Source organism: Bos grunniens, chromosome 8 (genome assembly GCF_055505025.1).
Source record: "Bos grunniens cultivar Pamir isolate PY7600 chromosome 8, Bosgru_T2T1.0, whole genome shotgun sequence".
NCBI lineage: Eukaryota > Metazoa > Chordata > Mammalia > Artiodactyla > Bovidae > Bos > Bos grunniens.
Genome location: NC_141172.1, coordinates 72,293,198 through 72,315,799, shown reverse-complemented (window position 1 = coordinate 72,315,799; position 22,602 = coordinate 72,293,198). Strand labels below are relative to the sequence as shown.

Sequence of the window (22,602 nt, the reverse complement as noted above, 5' to 3'; positions counted from 1 at the left end):
TCCTGATCTTCGCCTACGCCGTCTCTCCTTCGAATACCCTGGATCAGCCGGGGCTGGTCCCCGGCAGGCCATGACACAGCAGAAGCACATCACCAAGCAAATGTACCTGTAACGGAAGCAGAACCTTGTCTGCCCTCACCAGGACTTAGAATAATGCCCTGCATGCATAACTCTCTAACATTTGTTGGACGAATGAATGAAGATGGAGCTAGTGGTCACTTGTTTTGCTATCACTCTGGACTTTCAAACAGGTGTGTACACGCACTGCTCTCTGGACACACAACCATTTGTAGTAGAGGAATACCTGTGTGACTGCCTGCAAGCACTGTGTAAGGGTTCTAATAAGAGCTGAGGCAATCTGTCTTCCAAAGTGAAACTCTCCTCCTGCTTCAGCTGAGAACTGAAGAAACTCCTAGGTGAACGGCATGCTTACCTGAAGTTCAAAGCTTGCCTGATCCATGAAGAATCTGGTGAGAACCTCAGCAAACTGATTTATGGCACGGAGGAAGACCCTGGCGGGGGGAAGAAAAACACACTGGATAAATAAGGCAAACTTCATGCTCTTTGAGACATTTTCTGGGGCTTCCCAGGTGGCTCAGTGGTAAAGAATCCACCTGCCAATGCAGGTGTTCAATTCCTGGGTTGGAAAGATCCCCTGGAGAAAGAAATGGCTACCTACCCAGTATCCCTGCCTGAGAATTCCAATGACAGAGGACCCTGACAGGCTGCAGTCCATGAGGTAACAGAGTCAGACATGACTTAACATTTTCTATGTTAAAAACACCACCACCACCACAAATCAAGCCTGGATTTGTTAACCTAAGACCTTTAGATCTATCAAGATCCTTAGAGACCAAAAGCAGCACAGTCTACAGTGAAGGCCAGTTTCTCCAACTGTCTCTTAGCATCACTCAAGGCTGCATCACAGTTGAGCCAGTTGAGAGGATCAGCTCCTGAGCCTCAGACCAGAGCTCTTTCTACTCTATCGTGACACTTGTGTTTTAAAGTCTACGACTTCGGATGCAATTGTTTCTCTAATCTGTATATAGCTGGGAAGTGTTTTCTAACTAGATATCAGGACTATGGAGACTTAATGCTTATCATAATAATTTATTTAGCTCTTGAAAAATCCTGAATCTGAGTATCTGTGCATGCGTGCTCAGTTGTGTCTGACTCTTTTCGATCCCATGGCCTATACAGCACACCAGGCTCCTCTAGACATGGAATTTTCCAAGCAAGAGTACTGGAGTGGGTTGCCATTTCCTACTCCAGGAGATCTTCCTGACCCAGGGATCGATACTGAGTCTCCTACATCTCCTACACTGGCAGGCAGATTCTTTACCACTGAGCCACCTACCACTTAGGAAGCCCCTAAGTATCTGTATTCAGTTCATTTGACTTGAATTCAACAAGTCTCTGTTGAAGACCAGCAACTGCAAAGCACTGGCTTAGGTTTTGTCTTGAAAGAGACACTTCCTGGTCTTAAGAAGGTTACAGCTTGGTGGGGTTCACCTGCAACCTGTAAATCGAACCTAGACCCAACAAAGAACATGGAAAATTCTAGGAGGGGGTATCAAATAGGTATAGGGAATCAAAAGGAGAGAAGAGGACATCTAGGTCAGAATGGCTTCCTTTGGAGATGGCATTTGAGAAGGACCTAAAGGAATGGGAGGCAGACTGATGGCCAGAGGCGATGGGGCAGGCACTGCAGGCGGAAGCAGCCAACGTGAGGGAAGGCACAGAGCATGCTCAGGCGCAGCAAGGGGTCAGTGTGGCTGTAGCGCACACTGTATGTGGGCTTCCCGGGTGGCGCCGGTGGTACAGAACCTGCCTGCCAATGCAGGAGACCCAAGGGATGTGGCTTCCGATTTCTGGGTCAGGAAGATTCCCTGGAGGAGGTCATGGCAACCCACTCCAGTATTCCTGCCTGGAGAATCCCATAGACAGAAGAGCCTGGTGGGCTATAGTCCATGGAGTCATAAAGAGACGGACGCAACTGAAGTGACTTAGCATGTACGCACATTGTATATGGTGGGAAACCGTGGAAGATACAGCTAGGAGAGCAGGGTGGGTCAGGATGCCGAAGCCTTGAATATTAGGATAATAAAGGCCGCAGGGTGGCACTGAAAGATGTCTTGCAGAGCTGATGATCAACACATGAGAGTGATGAGGTAACAGCAGAAAGAAGAGAGTTGAGAGCCCGAGTTAGAACGACTGATATAGCCTGGATGAAATCAAGAACAGGAGGGCATACACAAAGACCATAGAAGCAGGACAACCTTTACTTTACAGATGATGGACCTGAGGCAAAGAGACAAGACAGTGCTATACAAGGCTCAGAAATCTAGTTACCCGACCCAAGTTTTCAGATGCCGCCGGCCCCACAATGGGTGGTCTCACCTGTTCTGTGTCATATTCATGACCATCCAGTCTTTAGCGTAGATGTTCTTTCCAATTAGATCCTTAAACATGATAAAAGTTTCCATGAGGAAGTCCTGCAGAAAACAGATTAGGAATGACTGGGGGAAAACTGGGTTACACATCATATGCCTGGCTCGCATTACACTGATGGAAAGGGAGGAACATGAAGGCCACAGTCCCATTAACAGTCTATCTTTTAAGGTTCATGGGAATAACACAGTGTTTTTTTTTTTTTAATTATTTTATATGGGAGCACAGTTGATTCACAATGTTGTGTTAGTTTCAAGTGTACAGCAGTGATTCAGTTATACACATACATGCACATATTCTTTTTCAAATCCTTTTCTCATTTGGGTTACTACAAAATATTAAGCACTGCTCCTTGTGCTATATAGAAGGTCCTTATTGGTTATCCATTTTGAACAGAGCAGTGTATATATAATACAGTATTCTTAGAGCTGTCCTATGATTTGATGTTTGTATCATATAATCTGGCTTCCCTGGTGGCTCAGATGGTAAAGAATGTGCCTGCAATGCAGGAGACCCGGCTTTGATCCCTGGGTCAGGAAGATCCCCTGGAGAAGGAAATGGCAACCCACTCCAGTATTCTTGCTTGGAGAATCCCATGGAAGAGAAGCCTGGCAGGCTATAGTCCATGGAGTCACAAAGAGTCAGATATAATTAAGTGACTAACAATTTCACATAGTCTGATGAGGGAGACAAGAATGAAAAAAAATTGCACAAATTTTATAAATTATAAAATAGACTATTGAAAAATTAAATGATTGGCTTAAGGCCATAGAAATCAAGAAGCAGAAAGCTAGGATCCAGACCTTTGGGTTCTGGATCCCAAGTCTACAGCCATAATATCATTAGTGCTTGACTGCCAAACGTTATCTGAATAAATCTACTGCATTTCAAAAGCATCCACCAATTGTGAGAAAACTGACACTTCTTTTTAACTTTTTGGAATCTTTTAAAAATTGAATTGTAATTAACACACAGTATCCTATTAGTTTCAGGTGTACTACATAGTGATTCAAAGGTTCTATACATGATCATCACACCTAGTCCAGTTCCATCTGTCACCCTACAGAGTTTTTAGAGTATTATTGACTGAATACCCCTGTGACAGTACATCCTTGGTAATTATTTACTTTATAAACTGTCAGTTGGGGTCTCTTAATCCCCTTCACCTCTTTTGTCCACCTCTCTGTCCTCCTTCCCTCTGATAACTACCAGTTTCTTCTCTGTATCTGAGTCTGAGAAAACTGATACTTCTAACAACTCTGAGTCCAGTTCTTCCTTATTACTCTAAGAACGGAAACAAAATGCTATAAATAAGAAGCAGAGTCAGGATTCTTCCTATTCCAGGAATGCTTCCGTGGGTAGCCTGGGGAGAAGGGTCCTAAAGGCTCCTTAAAAGAGATGTCAGCAGTGGACCATGATGACTGTAATAATTAACAAAAGCCCAGGATCGAGAAAATAGCCGTTCTACTCACAAGGCGGCTAAGAGGAAAAAAGTAACTCAGAAAAAGAAAAATCAGGCTAAAAATCAGCGCTTAAAAGTTTGGAAAGCTTTTAAATTTATTAGTTAGTTAAATTTAGACATTTTCCACTCAGATTCCTGAGATGAAAACCCAGTCCAATTTCTCTGGCACTAAACCGTGCAGTTTCAGCAAGTAAGGAAAGAACACGGGGCTGTGCAGGCAGGGGGCCTGGGTTCTATTTCTAATGATATTCCTCAGAGGCCCTAGTCCTGATGGCTACCCAGTGCACTTCGGAGGCCAAATAGCGAAGGATCAGGAACAATAACAGCCCAGAAGTCTGTGCTTGGCAATCTTCCTTCTGGTTCAGTGCAGACTAAATCATTTAGTGTGCAAGATTTTCAATTTTTCATCATACATTTTACGTGCACCCATTACTTATTAACTATTCCATTAACTTTTCTTCCCCCAAGTCAACAGGAGCTCATGGTTTGTGAAGCGAGGATGTAAAATGCTGGTTATCTGCTTCTGACACCGACTACGTTCAGCCCTAGGCGCTCTCAGTGAACTGTGAACAGTGATGGCATAAGAAGGGCAGCTCACAGGTCTCCCCAGGCCTTCCTTTCTCTCCTGCTTCCCAGGGTCCTTCAAGTGATTTCTTCAGAAGCAGTAGGACAGAGAGAAAGGAGGGTCCACTGAAGGTCGAAAGGCCTAGCCGCACCCGGCAGTTCTCCCACTAATGACCACTGTTCCCTTGGGAGCAATAATCCTTTTTTAATTAGATGATGCTGGGAGAAAAGTTCACATCGACCTAGAAAACAAAGGTTAAACCTGAGTTTAGGGTTGTTGTTGTTATTTTTTTTGCTTACTTAATGGAGCCAAATTACCAGGAGTTTGAACTTACTATAAATTTCTTTATTCTACCTGCTTTCAAAGGAAATCTTAAAAAATGTCATTCCCCGCCCCGTCCCCCTGAGTAGGGATCGAACAAGGGTCCCCAGCATGGGAATGCAGAGTCCTAACCAGTGAACCTCCAAGGAAGTCCCAAGAAGTCACTATTTTTATATTAATTTTACCTTATGTAATAATAAAATATTATACACAGTTATAGTATAACATCATAATTATTATTGTAAGTAGTTGGTTCTCGTAGGTATTAACACTTACAAAGCGAGGCATTTTCCATAAGTCCAGCCATCAGTATTTACATTAAGCATTTCTTTTTTGGAGTGATGAAAATACTCTGGAATTACAGAGTTGTGACGGCTGCAAATGCTGTGAATATACTAAACAGCCATGAATTGTATGCTTTAAGTGGGTGAATTATATGGAATGTGAATTATATCTCAATAAAGCTGTTTTTTTAAAAAGTACTCACATTAACCCCCTCCCCTCCCCAGTAGGTACCATCTTATACATGAGGAAGCCAAAGTTCAGTGAGGTTAAACAGCTTGTCCAAAATTTCGCAGAGGGAAGCAGAATAGAATTCAGAATTCAAACCCAGACCCCGGTATTCCAAAGCCTGTGTTCTTAAACACACTGTACCATCTGCCTACGGAAGAGAAACACCACCACTCTCAGCTTCCACCTCTCAACCCCTCTCCTCTCCTCTGTGATTCTCTCGCCCAGATTTCTGGAAGCGCAGCTAAGGATGGCTATGGACTCCTGTACCAGCCTGCCTGCGAGAGCATGGTCGAAGTGGAAGTCCACAAAGTCTCCAGACTAAGCCACGATACCTTATTGTGGTCCAAGACAGTATTCTGAGAGTTCACCACTGGATCGATTACAACTAATAATAAAAAACAGTACTGACTCAATAGACATGAACTTGAGCAAACTCCGGGAGACAGTGAGGAGAAGGGAGCCTGGCATGTTGCAGTCCATTCGGTAGCAGAATCAGACATGACTTGGAGATGGAACAACAACCGCAACTTTCTCTCCAATTCTTTGTTATGTTTTTCCATCATGTAGACCTCACAGAAAGGACAGTGACTGGCAGGGAAAGAGCTGGGTATCCTTGAGAGTACTGGCCACATGCTATCCATATAAAAAAGGCAGAAAATGGACAATTGAGAGCATAAAGAAGACAAGACAAGAATATGCACAAATGATGGAAGTTACCCAAAGGAAGTCTAGTCTACTGAGACCTCAACTGTTAATCCAGCTCCATATCCAGCCCATTGCTTCACAAGACAAGATGATAACTTCAGGGATGATGTTTTGTTTTATGCAGGGTCTTAGTTCCCTGACCAGGAACTGAACTCGGACTACAGCAATGAAAGCGCAGAGTCCTAACCACTGGACCATCAGGGAATTTCCACTTTCAGGGATGTTTAATAGCCATTAACAGTTCCCTGAAGGAAGAATCATGGGGAAGCCGCCGGAGATCTAACTTATCTTCTTAAGCTACCTTTGGCTGTATGGTTAATAGTAAACTATTAAGAAAACAATTTTGTTTAAAACAAAAGAGAATGGAATATTTTCAACTGAAGACAACTTATAAATGTTACATGGGGCAGGTGCTACCTCTTTTTGTTTCCCTTCCCAGGGACTACTGAAAAGGATGACATCCACCACATCTCAGAAGACCATGCACATCACGGTCTCCTAAAATCCTTGCAAGGGTGACCACTGTCCCTGAAAATGAGACACTGTCCTCTTCTGAGAGCAAAAAAGCCAAATGTTTCTAAGTACAGGGTCTCTCTAAATCAAAGAAACGTCAGTGTCTCCATGAGGACCTATTGGTATATGAACTCTTGTTTAGTCACTCAGTTGTGTTCAACTCTTTTGTGACACCATGAACTGCAGCCCATCAGGCTCCTCTGTCCATGGGACTTCCCATGCAAGAATACTGGAGCAGGTTGCCATTTCCTTCTCCAGGGGAATCTTCCCGACCCAGGGATGGAACACTCTCTTGCATCTCCTGCACCAGCATGCGGATTCTTTTACCACTGAGCCACTTGGGAAGCCCACATATACCGTACTCTTCTTTAAAGTTTATGGCAGAGAAACACTCTCCCTCTTATAATCACTGTGCAAAGCCACACAGCATTAGAGACGTGTGGGAAGAGAACCCACACAGAACTGATGCTCAGTTCTGTCAAAATATGAAAAGTCTTAAAGTGAGCAGGACGCAATGAAGACAACTTACAACGATGTCTTGTCTGGTTTTGAAAGTGCTGATGTAGTGGCTGTAGTGGCTGTCATCCATCTGCTGCAGGATGGCGATCATGCAAGCAACAAAACTCCCCTGGAAGGAGATGGAAAACACAATATATCCAAGCTCCTGAGACCACCAACTGACAAAGCAAGATGTGGGTACATGGTCTTCGGTTTTCTCTACCCAATTAAGTATGCAGACACTCCAGCATGCTGGAAACATACTGAATTCTAAAGGTCTAAAGGCATGTGCTTTGTAGTTTCTTGGTAAAAACAAGCTTCTTCTGGGTTTGAGAGGAGGGCTTCATTCATCCTGTGGTCAGCTCTGACCTCTGAAATCCCATATGTCAGGGGATACTGACTCTGAGATCCCAGCTAGATGACTAGTGAAGCTCAAACAACTTGTAGATGCTGAGTTGCTTGTTGAGAAAGATGGGTAGTAGAGACATCCAAAGAGAAATGCCAGAAATATTTAGATCATTTAAACAAATTTGAGCTTGGAGGACAGCAAGAGGAGAAAGAGAAGCAGAGGAGAGGACAGGAGAGGAGAGCTCCCTGCTAGACCACTTCAGTGTCATGCCTCCAGCTCTGGAGTCCTTTGGTCAGTAATTCTTGCATGTTAAGCTATGTAACTGTGGACCTGGTTTGAAGAAAGGGGTTGGATAATTAGATGTGTATTCAGTCCCTCAGCTGTGTCCGATTCTTTGCGGCCCCATGGACTGTAGCCCTCTAGGCTCCTCTGTCCACAGAATTTTCCAGGCAAGAATACTGGAGTGGGTTGCTGTTTCCTACTCCAGGGGATCTTACAGACTCAGGGATGGAACCTGCATCTCTTACATTGACAACTGGATTCTTTACCACTAGTGCCATCCCTGGTCTAGATAATTAGATGATTACCATCATTTCCATTTTTGAGGCCAGGAATTACATATTCAACTGGCTTTCCCCTAGTCCAATCATATTTGAGTCACAGACTTAATTTTCTAGCCTAAGGTAAGTACCCAAGGCAGAATCTGCCTATATTCATGTAGTTATGAAAACAATACAAATTTAAATGAATTTGGCACAGAAGAGAGGAAAACCTAGCTGTTCCTGGGATGGAGAGAATAACTTCCTACATACAAAAACAATAAAAGACTATTCATGGTCACCTCTCTCTGGATGAATGCCTTACAACTCCTTTGTTTAAAAAAAGTTTATTTTTATAATTATAAAGCAATGTAAATTTATTGTATTAAGGCTTTGATATTTATTGCCAAACTAGCATACAGTTTGTATCACCATCAGCACCTAACGCTATTTATTTCTCCAGGCCTTTGTTAAAGTGTTTGTCCAAATTTTACCTTCTTGGAAAAGGTATTTTTGGGTCGGGGGCATGCCCTGAGGTTTGTGGGATCTGAGTTCCCTGACCAGGGATGGAACCCAGGCCCTGGGCAGTGAAAGCTCCCAGTCCTAACCACCAGGGAATTCCCAGGAAAGCCACTCTTTGGTTTTTTTTTTTGGTCCTACTATGTAGCATGTGGGATCTTAGTTCCCCAACCAGGGATCGAATCCACATCCTCTGCATTTGTGGAGTCTCAACTGCTGGACCACCAAGAAGTCCCTAAAAAGCCATTCTTAACCACCTTACATAAATTTGTAACTCTATGACCCTGAATCCCTTTATTCCACTCAATTTTTTTTCCTTCCACAGCACTTATCTCCTTCTAATATTCTGCACTTATTTTTTTTATTGTTATTCTTGCTAGAATGTAAGCTTTTCTAAGGTAGGGATTTTTGTTCTGTTTCCTGATGTATTTCTCTTGTCTAGAACAATACCTGGCTTATAGCAGTTTCTTACTACCTATTTTTTTAATAAATAGATTTTATTTACAGTAGCAATTTAGAAGAGTTCTTTTTCTATCCTCTAATTAAAATCTCATTGGAAATGGCGACCCACTCCAGGATTCTTGCCTGCAGAATGCTATGGACAAAGGAGCCTGATGAGTTACAGTCCACAGGGTCACGTGACAGGTGGGACACGACTGAGCAACTAAGCACACGTGCATGTAGCTTACACAACTGCAGGCAAAAGACGCTCCATTTTAACGATGATACAACTGGTCTCTCAACAGTCACCTCTGGTCTCCATCATACCTTTTACCTGACAGTTAGTAGACATAATAGTTGGAAAATAAGAGGCCAACACTGACATTTCTAACAGCATGCTAATCTCAAGTTCTTGAAAAGATTTTCTTTGAGCGAAAAGGGCTGCCCGGTAATCCAGGGCACCAATCTATAAGCATTTCAAGCATCAGGGGAAACAGAATGTGAAGGGGAGAACTGAATTTATCAGAATTTCTCTCATGGTACCTAAATGCATAGTTGGGAACATAACTTGGCAAGCTGCTGTCGGGGGGCATGGCTAACAGCATGCAGGGCGCTGCCTCCAGAACAGCTGTCTGGAGCCAGAGTCCACCTCAATCACATGGTGGTTGTGTAATCTTGTTCAGGTTTCTGCATGTTTCCTCTTTTTAAAAATGGAGCTTACTATGAGTTTTCAGTGAAATATAAAGTGCTCAAGATACATTCTAGCACACACACAAAAATGAGCTAACAGTGACCACTATTATTAACATTATTTTGGCTGAACATACTATTACTGTTATCATTCTAATGAAGGTGGATCCACATAAAACATGCAGACGTTGAGAATTACCATTACACTGCTTGAGATACTAGAGGAAATGCTGAATGCAGTCAGCTAAACTAATTTTCTGCTCACAAAAGCTCATATTTTCCTTAAAGAAAATATTAAGTAAGTATTTAAAGAGCATTAGAACTGGTCCCAAGTTCTCAGTCCACCTAGGGTGCCTGCATATCTCAGTGGGTCTCTGCTTTAATGTATAATATTAGAGGAGGTTTTTGTTTCACCGTCCATCTGAGTAAGACTCCTTAAGAATGTGTTCACACACTTTGTATTAGTGAGATCCTTAATAAGTGTCCCCCATTCATCTCCTCTACCTTCCAGTTGGACCATTTTCCCTCAGGAAAAAAATCAGCATCAGATTTACTGACAGTTAAAAAGAAGAGTCACCCAACCAGGGAGGATGTAAAGTTCGAGGCCCCATTCAATTCCCGAGGGAGCTATGCCACCCAACAATCAGTGCAGTCTAGAAACTGGGATGGGAAGGGCCTATGTGAATTTGGTCTCAAGTCACTGGTTCCCCAAACCCCTCATTGGGTAGGTGGGATGGGACATTGAGAAGCTGCAGTGGCCGCGTGGTCCCCTGGACGACACTCACAATATGGGGAGATTGTCGGCTCATCCCAATCACGGTCCGGTTGATCCTTCTCAGCAGCCGTTCCATTACCAGCTGTATGTGCTTCGCCGTGGGGCCCTAAGGAGGAAACACATGGATGGACACACTTCTGACTTGCTTCACTTTTCTTAAGGAAACCTTAGACAAGTCGAGATTTCTCTCTCATCTTGTTCTGGCTCTTGCCTACAAAACAGTCTCCTATCCAAAAGGGGGAAACATCGCAGAATGATACATAATGTTATTAAGTAATCTGCTTAACACCACTGGTTCTAACGTTTGAAAGTTGAAGGTGGAGATGCAGGAGAAGAATGTCTCCCTAATAACCTAGGTCATCTGGACTCACTGAGAGCTCCCTGTAGCTGCTGACGCAACAGTTTTGGGAGGACCCCCACTAGCATGAGGTACTGGGTCCTGACTCTGAGTAGATCAAGTCACTCAGGAAAATTAGGCACATGAATGGGAAGCAAAACGCAAATATACAAAGTTCTTGCCATCTTCTGTGTAGGAGGTTTAAAAAAAAGAAGAAATTCAAGTCAAGGACATTGCTATGAACTGAAGGTTTGCCTTCAAAATTTCTGTGCTGAAGCTCTAACCCCCAAAGGTGATGGTATTTGGAGATGGAGCTTTGGGAGCAAATCAGGTCATGAAGACAAAATCTGGGATTGATGGGTTAGTATCCTTTTAAGAAGGGACACCCAAGAGGTTGTCCTACCAAGGAAAGGCTGTGTGAGGACACAGCTAGAAGGTGGCTGTCTGCAGGCCAGCAGGAGGTCCTTACCAGTACTCAACCATGCAGGCAGGCTGACCTTGAACTCCCAGTCCTTAGAACTATGAGAAATAAATCTATTCTTTAATCCACAAAGCCTTCAGTATTTTATTAGACCAGCTTGAGCAGACTAAGATAAGGAATTAATAATCTGACTCTGTCAGGTATCTATGAGCAATTATTCAACTTTGTGGAACCTTCAATATTCCTAGCTACAAGAAAAAAAAAAAAAGAAAAGTTCCTATACAGGAATTAGCTGGGCTGATACACCCAGCACTGCCTTGTGAATATTTTTCTTTCTCCTTCTCGTGATTTGATATTACATTCCTTCAGTTCCAACTTATCAATATTCAACTAGCCTTTTCAAAGCCAGTATCCATTCCTGCTTCTTGAAAGATAGTCTGCATCTCCTGCTTAAGGCTTCCAACAACTAGATCATTGCTATTTCTGTACTTTTATTAAAACAGCAAGTATTATTAGTACCCCCTTGCTTTTTATTATTTCTTCGAATGAAAGTGACTCATAAAACCTGCCTCTTTGTGGGGTGTTGTGTTTTCCTCTATTAACATGAGTTCCATATGTTAGACCGCAGTAGGTGGGTCCAGTATACAGGCACCCTCTGAGTCTTTAACAAATTTACACTTCAGCGGGAGGGTTGGGGCTTAAATATAAATAAACAAAATACAAGGTTCCCCAGGAAGGTCAGTTTCATGAGGGGAGGGCTTGCTTCTCTTGTTCACCGCTGAAGACTCAGACCTTTCACAGTGTCCAGAGCACAGGAGCTGTATAAGGAGTGTTTGTGAGTGGAATTTACAACTCCAGGATGGTAAAAACCTTAAAACGTAAGGACAGAATAAAGGCAGCTAGTGGAGTGCAGGAATTTGGGCAGGACTGCACCAACAACTACTTCATGGAGGTGCTTAATGCAACTGGACGCTGAGGAATGGGGAAAATGTGAAGATGTAGTTATAGGAAAACAGGAGGGAATACTGGGCTATAAAAAAAAGGGGGGGGCATAAGAATAAACTTCAGTAATGAGAGCCTGGAATGAGCCGAAATGGTATAGGGAGACACAGGGAATTAGTTGGTACATATAAATATGTCTAGGGACTTTATGTAGGAGATCTGGGTTTGATCCGTGGGTCAGGAAGATCCCCTGGAGAAGGAAATGGCAACCCACTCCAGTATTCTTGCCTAGAGAATCCCATGGACAGAGGAGCCTGGCGGGTTACAGTCCATGGGGCTGCAAAGCACTGCACACGACTGAGCGACTAAACTACCACCCCCAGGGACTATACTGGTGGTTCAGTGGTTAAGACTCTGAGCTTCCACTGCAGGGGAAATGGGTTAGATCCTTGGAAGTAAGATCATGCAGGCTGCATGCCTCAGCCAAATAAAAGAGATATTATCTAAAAAATAAGAGTAGAAAACATTTAGGTTTCAGAAGGAAGGATCAGCATCAGACAGCATATATGGAGAACTTCTCAGAAGCTCAAGAATACATACTATAGTGCTCTCAAATACCAAAAGCATAAGAGGGTAGAGGTTTCTACCTTACAAGCCTACACAGAGCTCTGGTTCTGAAAAGTTCCCATAGAGACCTCAGTGATGGTCAAACTGGGCTGGCCAGGAAATTAGCCAGCAGCGGCCCCCATAGCAGGCAGATTTCCCCAGACCTAGATTTGCCTGGTAGGTTCTAGCCAGGAAGAGCCTCTCTAAACCTCTAAAGTGGGTACCACCTAATTCTCAACTCCTGGGATGAGCAGGGCCGCACAGCTGTCCCTGTCCCTGGCCACAGGACCAGCTTGAGCTGTGCTCCACATCAGGGACTCTTGAACTCACCACATCCTTCCTGTCCAGAACCTCCAGGAGGTAGCTGAGAAGCTGTGAGCTGGCCTCGTGGTCAGGCTTGCTGGAGTTGTCGTCTAACTGGCCGCTGAGCTGGTCTATCAGCAGAGCAAGCAGCACATCCCTGCACTCTGCGGGCAAGAAGGCAGACCACTCAGCAGCTGCCGGAGCACCCCCCCCCCACATAACCTGGCTCCTTCCTACAGCCCCCTCTCTGCCTGTCCCTCCAGCTCCCGGCTCTGGACTCAGCCCTGCAGGGGCTCCTCCGGGCTACCTGGGAGCAAGTGATTTTTAGGCACGAAGTTCAACCCTCTACCTTGACCTTAAATGCAAAGGAAATCCCACCTAGTGTGTAGTCCCATGTTTATAAAGTATTTAACAATGTCTTTAGCTTTTTTGGCGGGGCAGGGGTGGAGCTTCCTTTGCCTCAGATGGTAAAGAGTGTGCCTGCAACACAGGAGACCAGGGTTCAATCCCTGGGTTGGGAAGACCCCTTGAGAAGGGGGAGTGGCAACCCACTCCAGTATTCTTGCCTGGAGAATCCCGTGGACAGAGGAGTCTGGCAGGCTGCAGTCCATGGGTTCACAAAGAGCTGGGTACAACTGAGCGAGTAACACAGAGCATTTTTTTTTAAGGCATATAACTTTTTTTTTTTTTAAAAAAAGGACTAGGACTTCCCTGGAAGTGCAGTGATGAAGACACTGCCTTCCAGGGTAGAGGGGTGTCGATTCAATCCCTATCAGGGAATTAAGATCCCACACGCCTTAAGGCAAAAAAAAAAAACAAAAAAACCCTCAGAAGCCCTATTATAACAAGTTCAATAAAAGACTTAAAAATGTTTTTAAATAAAATAAAATTTAAAAAGGTCAACTTAGGGATTCCCTGGCATTCCAGTGGTTAGGACTCAGCGTTTCCACCGCAGGGTGCACAAGTTTGATCCCTGGTCAGGAAACTAAGATCCCATAAGCCACGTGGTGCAGCAAAAAAAAAAAGGCCAGTGTGATATTTGTAAGCTAAGTTATAGGAAATTAATAAACTAAGCAAGTTATATGCTTTTAATTTTTTGACATGTTCTACAGACTGGATAAAATATACTAAAAAATTCCTATGAACGCTAAGCTTCATCAGCACATTTCAGTGAGTTTCACAGATATTCTTTTCATGCTTTGGCAGATACTTCGACTTCATACAGGAAGGTGCTGTCTTTCCACTATGTCTTCTTTCTGGGAACTTCATGATGATAAAATATTATTCTGATTAAGTCCAGATATTCTGGGCATGAACAGAAATGACTGTGAACAGTGACACTACTTCCTCTGTTGGAATTATGCAGTGCATCCTTGCTCTTCAGCTCAAATGCCTCATCTTCATGGTCTCATTTATGCCTTCCACATCCTTAGAGGCACAAGTTATCACAGCATAACAAGAGGTTGACTAATACTAGGTTTTCTACTTAAGAGCACTCACTAGCTTTCTGCACCCCCCCGACCATGTTCTTGAAACAGTTGAAATATCTGAGCACAAATTCAGAGGCTTAGAAAATATCAGAGCCAAAAAACACTGCTGATTTGATCTAGTACAAGTCCATCCTTCTATAGAAACAGAAGCTGAGACTTACTAGATGGTCCTTTGTTTGTCTGAAGTTATATAACTAGCCTGGAGCAAAGTCAGAAGGGTTCTCTCACGAACCTACTCAACTTTTCCTGCTTCTGAGGTACCCTGGTGGTCCTCGGACCCTCCAGCCAATACACACAGCATGAATCACCCACTGGGACTCCCTGACTTCGTGGCAGCTTCAAAAACAGCTCCCACAGCTGGCCCACCCTGACGAGTCTTGGGTCTACTGGGAAAGGACCAGGTATGGGACCTCCTTCCCATGTCAACTTTGGGGCAGGAACACAGTGATTTACACCTGATGGCTCCTTGCTTGACTAGTTACAAAGTGAAAGAGTCTTTTATCAGTGTAAGAGTTTTCTTCCCTCGGTGCCCTCCTCCACTCTTAGCAGTAAAATGGTCATCTGGCTCACCCACAGCTCCCTCCAAACCTCTCTGATTTATTGTGACTGCCACTACTCCCGCCATGGTCAATTTTTTGCCATTGATGTGACATGAGTGGAGGAGTGGAGGAGAAATGTGCATAACCTGCTCTGCTGAGCAAGTACAAGCAGCAAGAAGTCCATCACTGCCCCGGGGCATCACGGCATCCCTGCCATAGGGTACCACCGCCCCACAGCATCACTGCCCCCTGCCATGACATCATGGTATCACTGCCTGCCCCAGTCCCTGGTTCAGTTCAGTTCAGTTGCTCAGTCTGAACTGAACTGAACCAGGGACTGGGGCAGGCAGTGATACCAAGATGTCATGGCATGGGGCAGTGATGCTGTGGGGCGGTGGTACCCTATGGTTACTGATACTATACTCCATGTCTAGGTCAAAGGAGATGCATTTGTTTAAAAGGACCATCTTTCCTGCTTGCCTGTTGCTTTCTGGGGTTTATATTTTGAGGACAAAGTTTGCTAATTAATGCAACATTCGCTATAGAATTAAACATTAAAGAACACATGATTTTGCTCTTTCATGGAGCTAGGTGAAATGCTGAACTGATTTCACCTTCTGCTTAAAACCAGTTTCTCAGGAAGTGCTTAAGTATCACCAAGGACATAATTAATTTTTTTTTTTTTTAAAGGCAGCATTGGCTGAGGAAGACAATTTCCATAAGCGGCCATTTTTGCTGGAGACTCACCCGACTGCTGGAAAAGATTGCTCTCTACTATCTTGGTCATGCAGTTCAGTTTCTGGCGAACTAAGTGGTTGTCAGGGATGCTCTGGATGAATTTGCAGAAGAGCACACTAGAAGAGAAACCCAGGTAGTTAGTGGTTTTATCCTGCCTTGTTGAAGGGGATAAGCTCTTCCTCTCTCGTGGGAGATTTTTTGGGCGTGGAGAGGTTGACCTGGAATTCTCTCCTCCATGACCGGAGAGTCTGTCTCTAAGAAGCCAAGGAGAGGCTATATTCTGCGTTCACTCTAGGGCTCAGCTGGGGAGCTGAGTCTGCCAAACCTGCCACTCACTCAGGTCCACCACTGCTTTGCAGACCTGTCTTCATACTCAATTTCTGCAAAAGCCTTTCTGGCTAATTCCACCCCAGTGTCAATCACCATGTGACCTGGCATTCCTGGGGTACTTAGGTATATGGCTGGAAGCATATTATTATGTATATTTTTCCTAGAGTTAATTTTATATCTGTGCATTTTCTTTCTTTGGAGAAAGTGCAAACCTCTCTCAGGGGCCTTTATCTTCCCTAGAACTAAGCACAGAAAGGTGTTCAGTCCATATGTGTCCATACATGTTAGAAGAATCACAGCATGTGTAGTAGTCCAAGCTGAAGCTGAGCAGGGGAGATGCATCTCCTGTTAAGAAATAACAGGAACTTCCCTGGTGGTTCAGTGGTTAAGAATCTGCCTTGCAATGCAGGGGATGCTGGTTCAATCCCTTGTCAGGGAACTAAGATCCCACATGCTGTGGTGCAACTAAGACCAAGCTTTCTGGAGCCCATGTGACACAACCAGAGAGGCCTGAGTGCTGCCACTAAGACCCAAGACAGCCAAATAAATAATTTTTTTAAAAGAAACAATAGTTTTTGGCTATTCACCTGAGTTCAATAGGATCGAACACAAGTTTGACATCATTAATGATGCTAGGAAGGTACTTCAAGGCTGCCCCCTGCAAGAAAAACAAAAAAGCAGATTCAGTCATCAAGCAAGACAGATACAGAATTTCCTGCATGATCTCAAGAAGAAATGACCAATGCTGGGAAACACGAAACTGGACACGAATGTTCTTGTGATGAAGAAGAAACCTAGTATTGCTAACATACGCTCTCCTATCATCTTTCTCCTAAAAAAATCTGGACAGACAGCTTTCCATTGTCCATTTAGAATTCATTTTTCTATCCAAGGAGGTAATCAAAACCTTGACATTTCCCTCACAAAGTTGCCAGAGAGAGAAGAAAATAAAGTTCAGATCTGAGTCCTTAGGAATTACATATTTTACATTTAAATAACTGCTAAGGATGATGATGATGGAGACTTTGGGCTTCTGGGGAGAAGGGAAGCCCTAAGAAGAAAGCCTGCTGCTTGAATCATTATCAAGGTCAATTGGCTAAATTCAGAGAGGCCATAAAAGCCATGCAAGGGATGTCTAAAAAGGTAGCTTGTCATCTTTGGGAAAATGTCTATTTTCCCAAAAAGGTCTTCTGTCCATTTTTTGATTAGGGTGTTTGGTCTTTTGATATTGAGGTGGATGAGCTGTTTTGTGTATTTAGGAAATTATTCCTTGCAGGTTGCATTGTTTGCAAATATTTTCTATCCTGTGGGTTGTCTTTTTGTTTTCTTTACGGTTTTCTTTGCTATGCAAAAGCCTTTTACTTTGATTAGGTCCCACTTGTTTATTTTTCCTTTTATTTCTTTTGCTCTGGGAGACTGATCTAAGAAAATACTGCTGCGATTTATGTCAGATAATGTTTTGCCTATGTTCTCTTCTAGAACTTTTAGGTGCCATGGATTATATTTAGGTATAATTAGGCACATGCAAAGATGCTCAACATCACTGATTATCACAGAAAAGAAAATCTAATGAGATATTATCTCACACAGGTCAGGGGTCTATAAACAATAAATGCTGGTGAGGGTGTAGAGAAAAGGGAACACTCAACACTGTTGGTGGGAATGAAAACTGGTACAAGCACTATGAAGAACGGCATGGAGGTTCCTCAAAAAACAAAAAACAGAGTTACCATACCATCCAGCAATCCCACTCCTGGGCATCTACCCAGAAGAAACAAAAACTCAAATCCGAAAAGATACATGCACCCCAATGTTCACAGCAACACTGTTCACAATAGCCAGAAGATGGAAACAGCCTAAGTGTCCATCAACAGAGGAGTGATAAAGATGTGCTGTGTGTGTGTGTGTGCGTGTGACGTGGAATACTGTAAGTGTTAGTCACTCAGTCATGTTCGACTCTTTGCCATCCCATGGATGGCAGCCCGCCAGGCTTCCCTGTCCATGAAATTCTCTAGGCAAGAATACTGGAGTGGTTGTCACTTCCTTCTCTGATAATGGAATATTACTCAGCCATAAAAAAGACAGATATCATATGATATCACTTACATGTGGCATCTAACAATAACATACATGAGTTTATTTATAAAACAGAAACAGACTCACAGACATAGGAAAAAAACTTAACAGTAATCAAAGGGGAGAGGGTAGGAAGGGATAAATTAGGATTAACAGATATACATCATGATATAGAAAATAGATAAACAATAAGGACCTGCTGTATAGCATAGGGAACTATATTCAATATCTTATAATAACCTGTAAAGAAAAAGAATCTGAAAAAAATACATATGTATAACTGAATCACTTTGCTGTACGCCTGAAACTAACACAACATTGTAAATCAACTCTACTTCAATAAAAATAGGTAGCTTATCTTTGGGAAATGAACATTTGAAAATACAAATGTACGAAAAAGTGAATACAAAGGGATTTCCCCTTCACTTTCTACACGTCATTCTAAAATTAAGTTTTCCATGAATGAGGATTATTTTTTTTTATCATGCACTGTAAGTTTTTCGTTCCCCAGAACATCCTCACCCACAGTATTAAGAGTAGCCCAAGTAGATCAAGCTGACCTTGATCTTGACAGCTTCTTCCATAGGCCTGTCCATCAATGAATTGAAAGCAAGAAATAACTGGCGGATGGAATTATTAAATTCATCTCCATCTTCACTTTGGCCATAAAATCTTAACAGAAAAAAAAAAAAGAAGGCAGTCAGACATTCCATGTTTAAAAGACACTTTTCAATAGGTTTGTGCTAGCGGCCCACGCCTCACTTGTCACCTCTTCACACTGCACGGAGCCATCTCAGGTGCTCTAACTAAGGGGGATCAGGGAGGCGCCCCGAAGCTGGGAAGTCATCACCACCTGGACAAAAGGAAGGTAGTGATTTGTATGTAAAGTCCTACAACAGAGCTCTCCTCCTGGTCCCCTGAAGCTGTCTGAAGGCCAGTCTTGGTGATGTCCTCCATCATAGTGGCGTGTGGGCATTCCTGGAACAGGGTGGGGAACAGCCAGAAGCTGCTTCTCCTCAAGTAGCAGATGAGCCCTGCCTACAAGCCCACCATCCTCAGCTCATGAGAACAATGTCCAATAAGCAGGGGACTTTCTCAGCTACCCAGACTGACAGCTCAGTCTTGCCACCTCCTGCTCTCCAACCCTCCCTCTCTCTCACCTCTTCTAATCATGCTATCTAATCACTCTGCAACTTGAATCATTCTGTCTCATCACATCAAGATCATTTGTGCTGAAGTTTCAGGCAATAGGTAGTAAAGTTCTTCAACCCAGAAATGATCTGAAACCAATCTAGTCTGTGAGTCCAGTTAGCATTCTTCTATCTACTGACCTAGCCAACCTGCTCCACAACAGGGCCCTCACAGGACACAGGCCACCTTGGCCTTCACTGATACTGCACTTCATTTCTTGCTTTTTAAATTAAAAAAAAACAAAAACAAAAAACAAAAACCTTTTGGCCATGCTGTGGGGTATGTGAGATCTTAGTTCCCCAACCGGGGATCAAATACACCTGCATCAGAAGCTCGGAGTCTTAACTGCTGGATCTCCTGGGGAGTCCCTGATTCACGCTTGTTTAAGTAAGGTACCCTGCTTGTCTATCAACTGAAAAGTTGGTTTTTCTCCTAAGTAGAAATCAGAAGTCTCATGTCTCAAGAAACACAAAAGTACTGAAACTGTAGCCCAAGTGCACTTACGCTGGGTGGCCATCTTACCACCAACTGGTCAAGAGTAGGGATGGTTTGAACTTGGAATTTTATACACACACTCAAATATATACGCATATACATATTTATATTCGTCTCCTCCATTCACCTATAATCTATGGTACTTATGGAATGTGAACTTCTCTGAAAATTACTCAGAGGGTTTCTGCTAATTCTCAATTCATCCATTCTGCAGAACTGGAAAAGAACTTTATTTGCAATTTATTCCACGAAGTATCTCAAAATGAACATGTGCAAAACAGAACTCACTTGATTTTCCTGCTCATCTTTCAATAGTCCACATCTTGGCAAGTAGCACACCAAACCCAGAAGTTCTCTACAACTCTTCTCTCTCATTCTCCCACCCATTCTAATAGCAAGTCCTGTGACCCTAAATCCCTAAATCAGTCCACTCTCTGCATCTCACAGGAGACAGACCCACCGGATCTCACATTTGAACTATAACAGCCTATTGGAGGGAGGGTCAAGAGGGAGGGGATATATGTATAAACTACAGCTGATTCACATTGTTGAAACTAACATTGCAGAAACACACACAACATTGTAAAACAATTACCCTCCAATTAAAAAAAAAAAAGACTAAAACTTAAAACACAACAAAAAACAGCCTATTAAGTGGTCACCCAGGTTTCACTCTTAACCCCTGGCAATCCATTTTCCACCTAAGAGATGAGATGATCTTATATTGGGTTGGCCAAAAAGTCCGTTCAAGTTTTTCCACAGCATCCTATAGAAAAACCTAAATGAACTTTCTGGCCAGCTCAGTAAAATGTAAGCCAGATATATCACTACCTCTCTAACTGAAACCCTTCAGTGGTTTCCCATGACACCTGGAATGAAATCTGAACTCCTTAGGATGACCTAGGTGGTCTTCATCAGGCATCACTGCCTGTGAGGCTCCGTCCCCCCATTCTGGATCTGTGCTCCAGCAACAGTGGCTTCTCCTGATTCCTCCCACAGGTCACTCGGTGACCCCGCAGGACACTTGCCATAGCTGTTCCTACTCCCCACACTTCTCTTACCTGAGACTTTCAGAGGCCAGCTCCTTGTCTTTCAGTCTCAACTCAAACGCTAGCCACCGGAGAAGTCTCTCCCACCAGCTCAGCTCAAGGAGCCCTCCCAAGTCACTGCCACATCAATGCCTTCCCTCCTAGCTTTTATCTATCTGAGATGATCTTGTGGGCTTCTTTATTATCTGTCCCCGACCTTGATGTAACCCACAAGCATCACTGGGGCAGGAACCTCGTCTCATCTGTGCTAGACCCCCAACACCTAGAGCATCCTACGTGTGTGACTTAAAAAAAGGAATTATGGACTTCACTGGGAGTCCAATGGTTAAGACTTCACCCTCCAACATTGGGGGTGTGAGTTCAATCCCTGGTCAGGGAGCTAAGATTCCCACATGCCCTGAGGCCAAAAACCAAAACCTAAAACAGAAGCATATTGTAACAAATTCAATGGAGACCCCCCCAAAAATATTAATTAATTAAAAAGGGACTAACATGAGATTGCAGGATTAAAACCAACCTTCTCAGTGTCCTATTGCATCTATAAAATCCAAGCGATTGACCACAACAAAATTCTGTAAAGCAATTATCCTTCAATTAAAAAAAAAAAAATCCAAGCGAGTGGAGAATACAGATTGCTAGACTCTCTGTCCCAGCTTAAGCTCTTTTTTAGAATGAGAAAACATCAGGGGGAAAAATAATAATAAACAGGCCATCCAGGCCCAAGTTCAAGAGTCACTCTCTTAGTTTCATGGGTTAATTAACTTGGCTTTTCCACTGTTATCATGCAATCTGATGTTGAAAATGATGAACACAATGTTGTTGCTCAGTCAGTCGGTCGTGTCCAACTCTTTGTGACCCCATGGACTGCAGCATGCCAGGTTTCCCTGTCCTTCATCTCCCAGAGCGTCCTCAAACTTACGTCCACTGAGTTGGTGATGCCATCCAACCATCTCGTCCTCTGTCGTCCCCTTCTCCTCCTGACTTCAATCTTTCCCAGCATCAGGGTCTTTTCTAATGAGTTGGCTCTTCACATCAGGTGGCCAAAGTATTGGAGCTTCAGCATCAGTCCTTCCAATGAATATTCAGGACTGACTGCCTTTAGGACTGACTGGTCTGACCTCCTTGCAAGTCCAAGGGACTCTTCTCCAACACCACAGTTTGAAAGTATCAATTCTTTGGCACTCAGTCTTCTTTATGGTCCAACTATCACACCCATACATGACCACTGGAAAAATCGTAGCTTTGACTAGACGGACCTTTGTTGGCCAAGTTAAGAGTGAAAGAACACAACGGGCTGGATGCAATGAAACTTTATGAAGGGTAAAAGAGTCAGTGGATCATTAATGGAAACTGTTTTTTAAAATTTCATCAATTAAGGTTTTCTTTTTATGTTTTTATGAGGATTCTTATTGCTGGACATCAGGGTTTGGTTTGCCATACAAACTTTTAGGTAAGGGAAAGTTTCCTCAGTAGGACATCCTAACTGAATATGTGGAAATTCAGCATTAATTATGAAATACAAATACCAAACAATAAAAGACCATCTGAAAAGACTAACAGAGGGTGAGTATACACCCTGTGCTAGGGGAACACCGCTGGCTTCTGCTAGGGAAGAAAGAGTTGTCATTTGTCCAGCTCAACGTTTAAGTCATTAAACATGTTTATAAACCATAAAAATGTACAAATTCACTGTAGAAACTTTGAAAATGCAGATTAAAAAATAAACCTAAAGTCCTCTTACCTA

General features: G+C 43.2%; 1 protein-coding gene across 4 annotated transcripts in view; it reads right to left on the bottom strand.

Annotated features, from left to right (window-relative positions):
- Positions 1 to 22,602, bottom strand: part of DOCK5 (dedicator of cytokinesis 5) — a 280,689-nt gene that overhangs the window by 59,926 nt on the left and 198,161 nt on the right. For all 4 annotated transcript variants that reach the window (XR_015170066.1, XM_086416473.1, XM_086416474.1 and 1 more), the window contains 8 exons: positions 18,684 to 18,795; positions 16,635 to 16,705; positions 15,727 to 15,833; positions 12,978 to 13,114; positions 10,352 to 10,447; positions 7,060 to 7,158; positions 2,401 to 2,495; positions 434 to 512 (listed from right to left, as the gene is read on the bottom strand). Coding sequence is in view for 3 of the 4 variants with exons in the window: in XM_086416473.1 (XP_086272599.1) it covers positions 434 to 512; positions 2,401 to 2,495; positions 7,060 to 7,158; positions 10,352 to 10,447; positions 12,978 to 13,114; positions 15,727 to 15,833; positions 16,635 to 16,705; positions 18,684 to 18,795 (796 nt within the window). In the remaining variant the exon portion in view is untranslated. The remainder of the gene's footprint in view (positions 1 to 433; positions 513 to 2,400; positions 2,496 to 7,059; positions 7,159 to 10,351; positions 10,448 to 12,977; positions 13,115 to 15,726; positions 15,834 to 16,634; positions 16,706 to 18,683; positions 18,796 to 22,602) is intronic.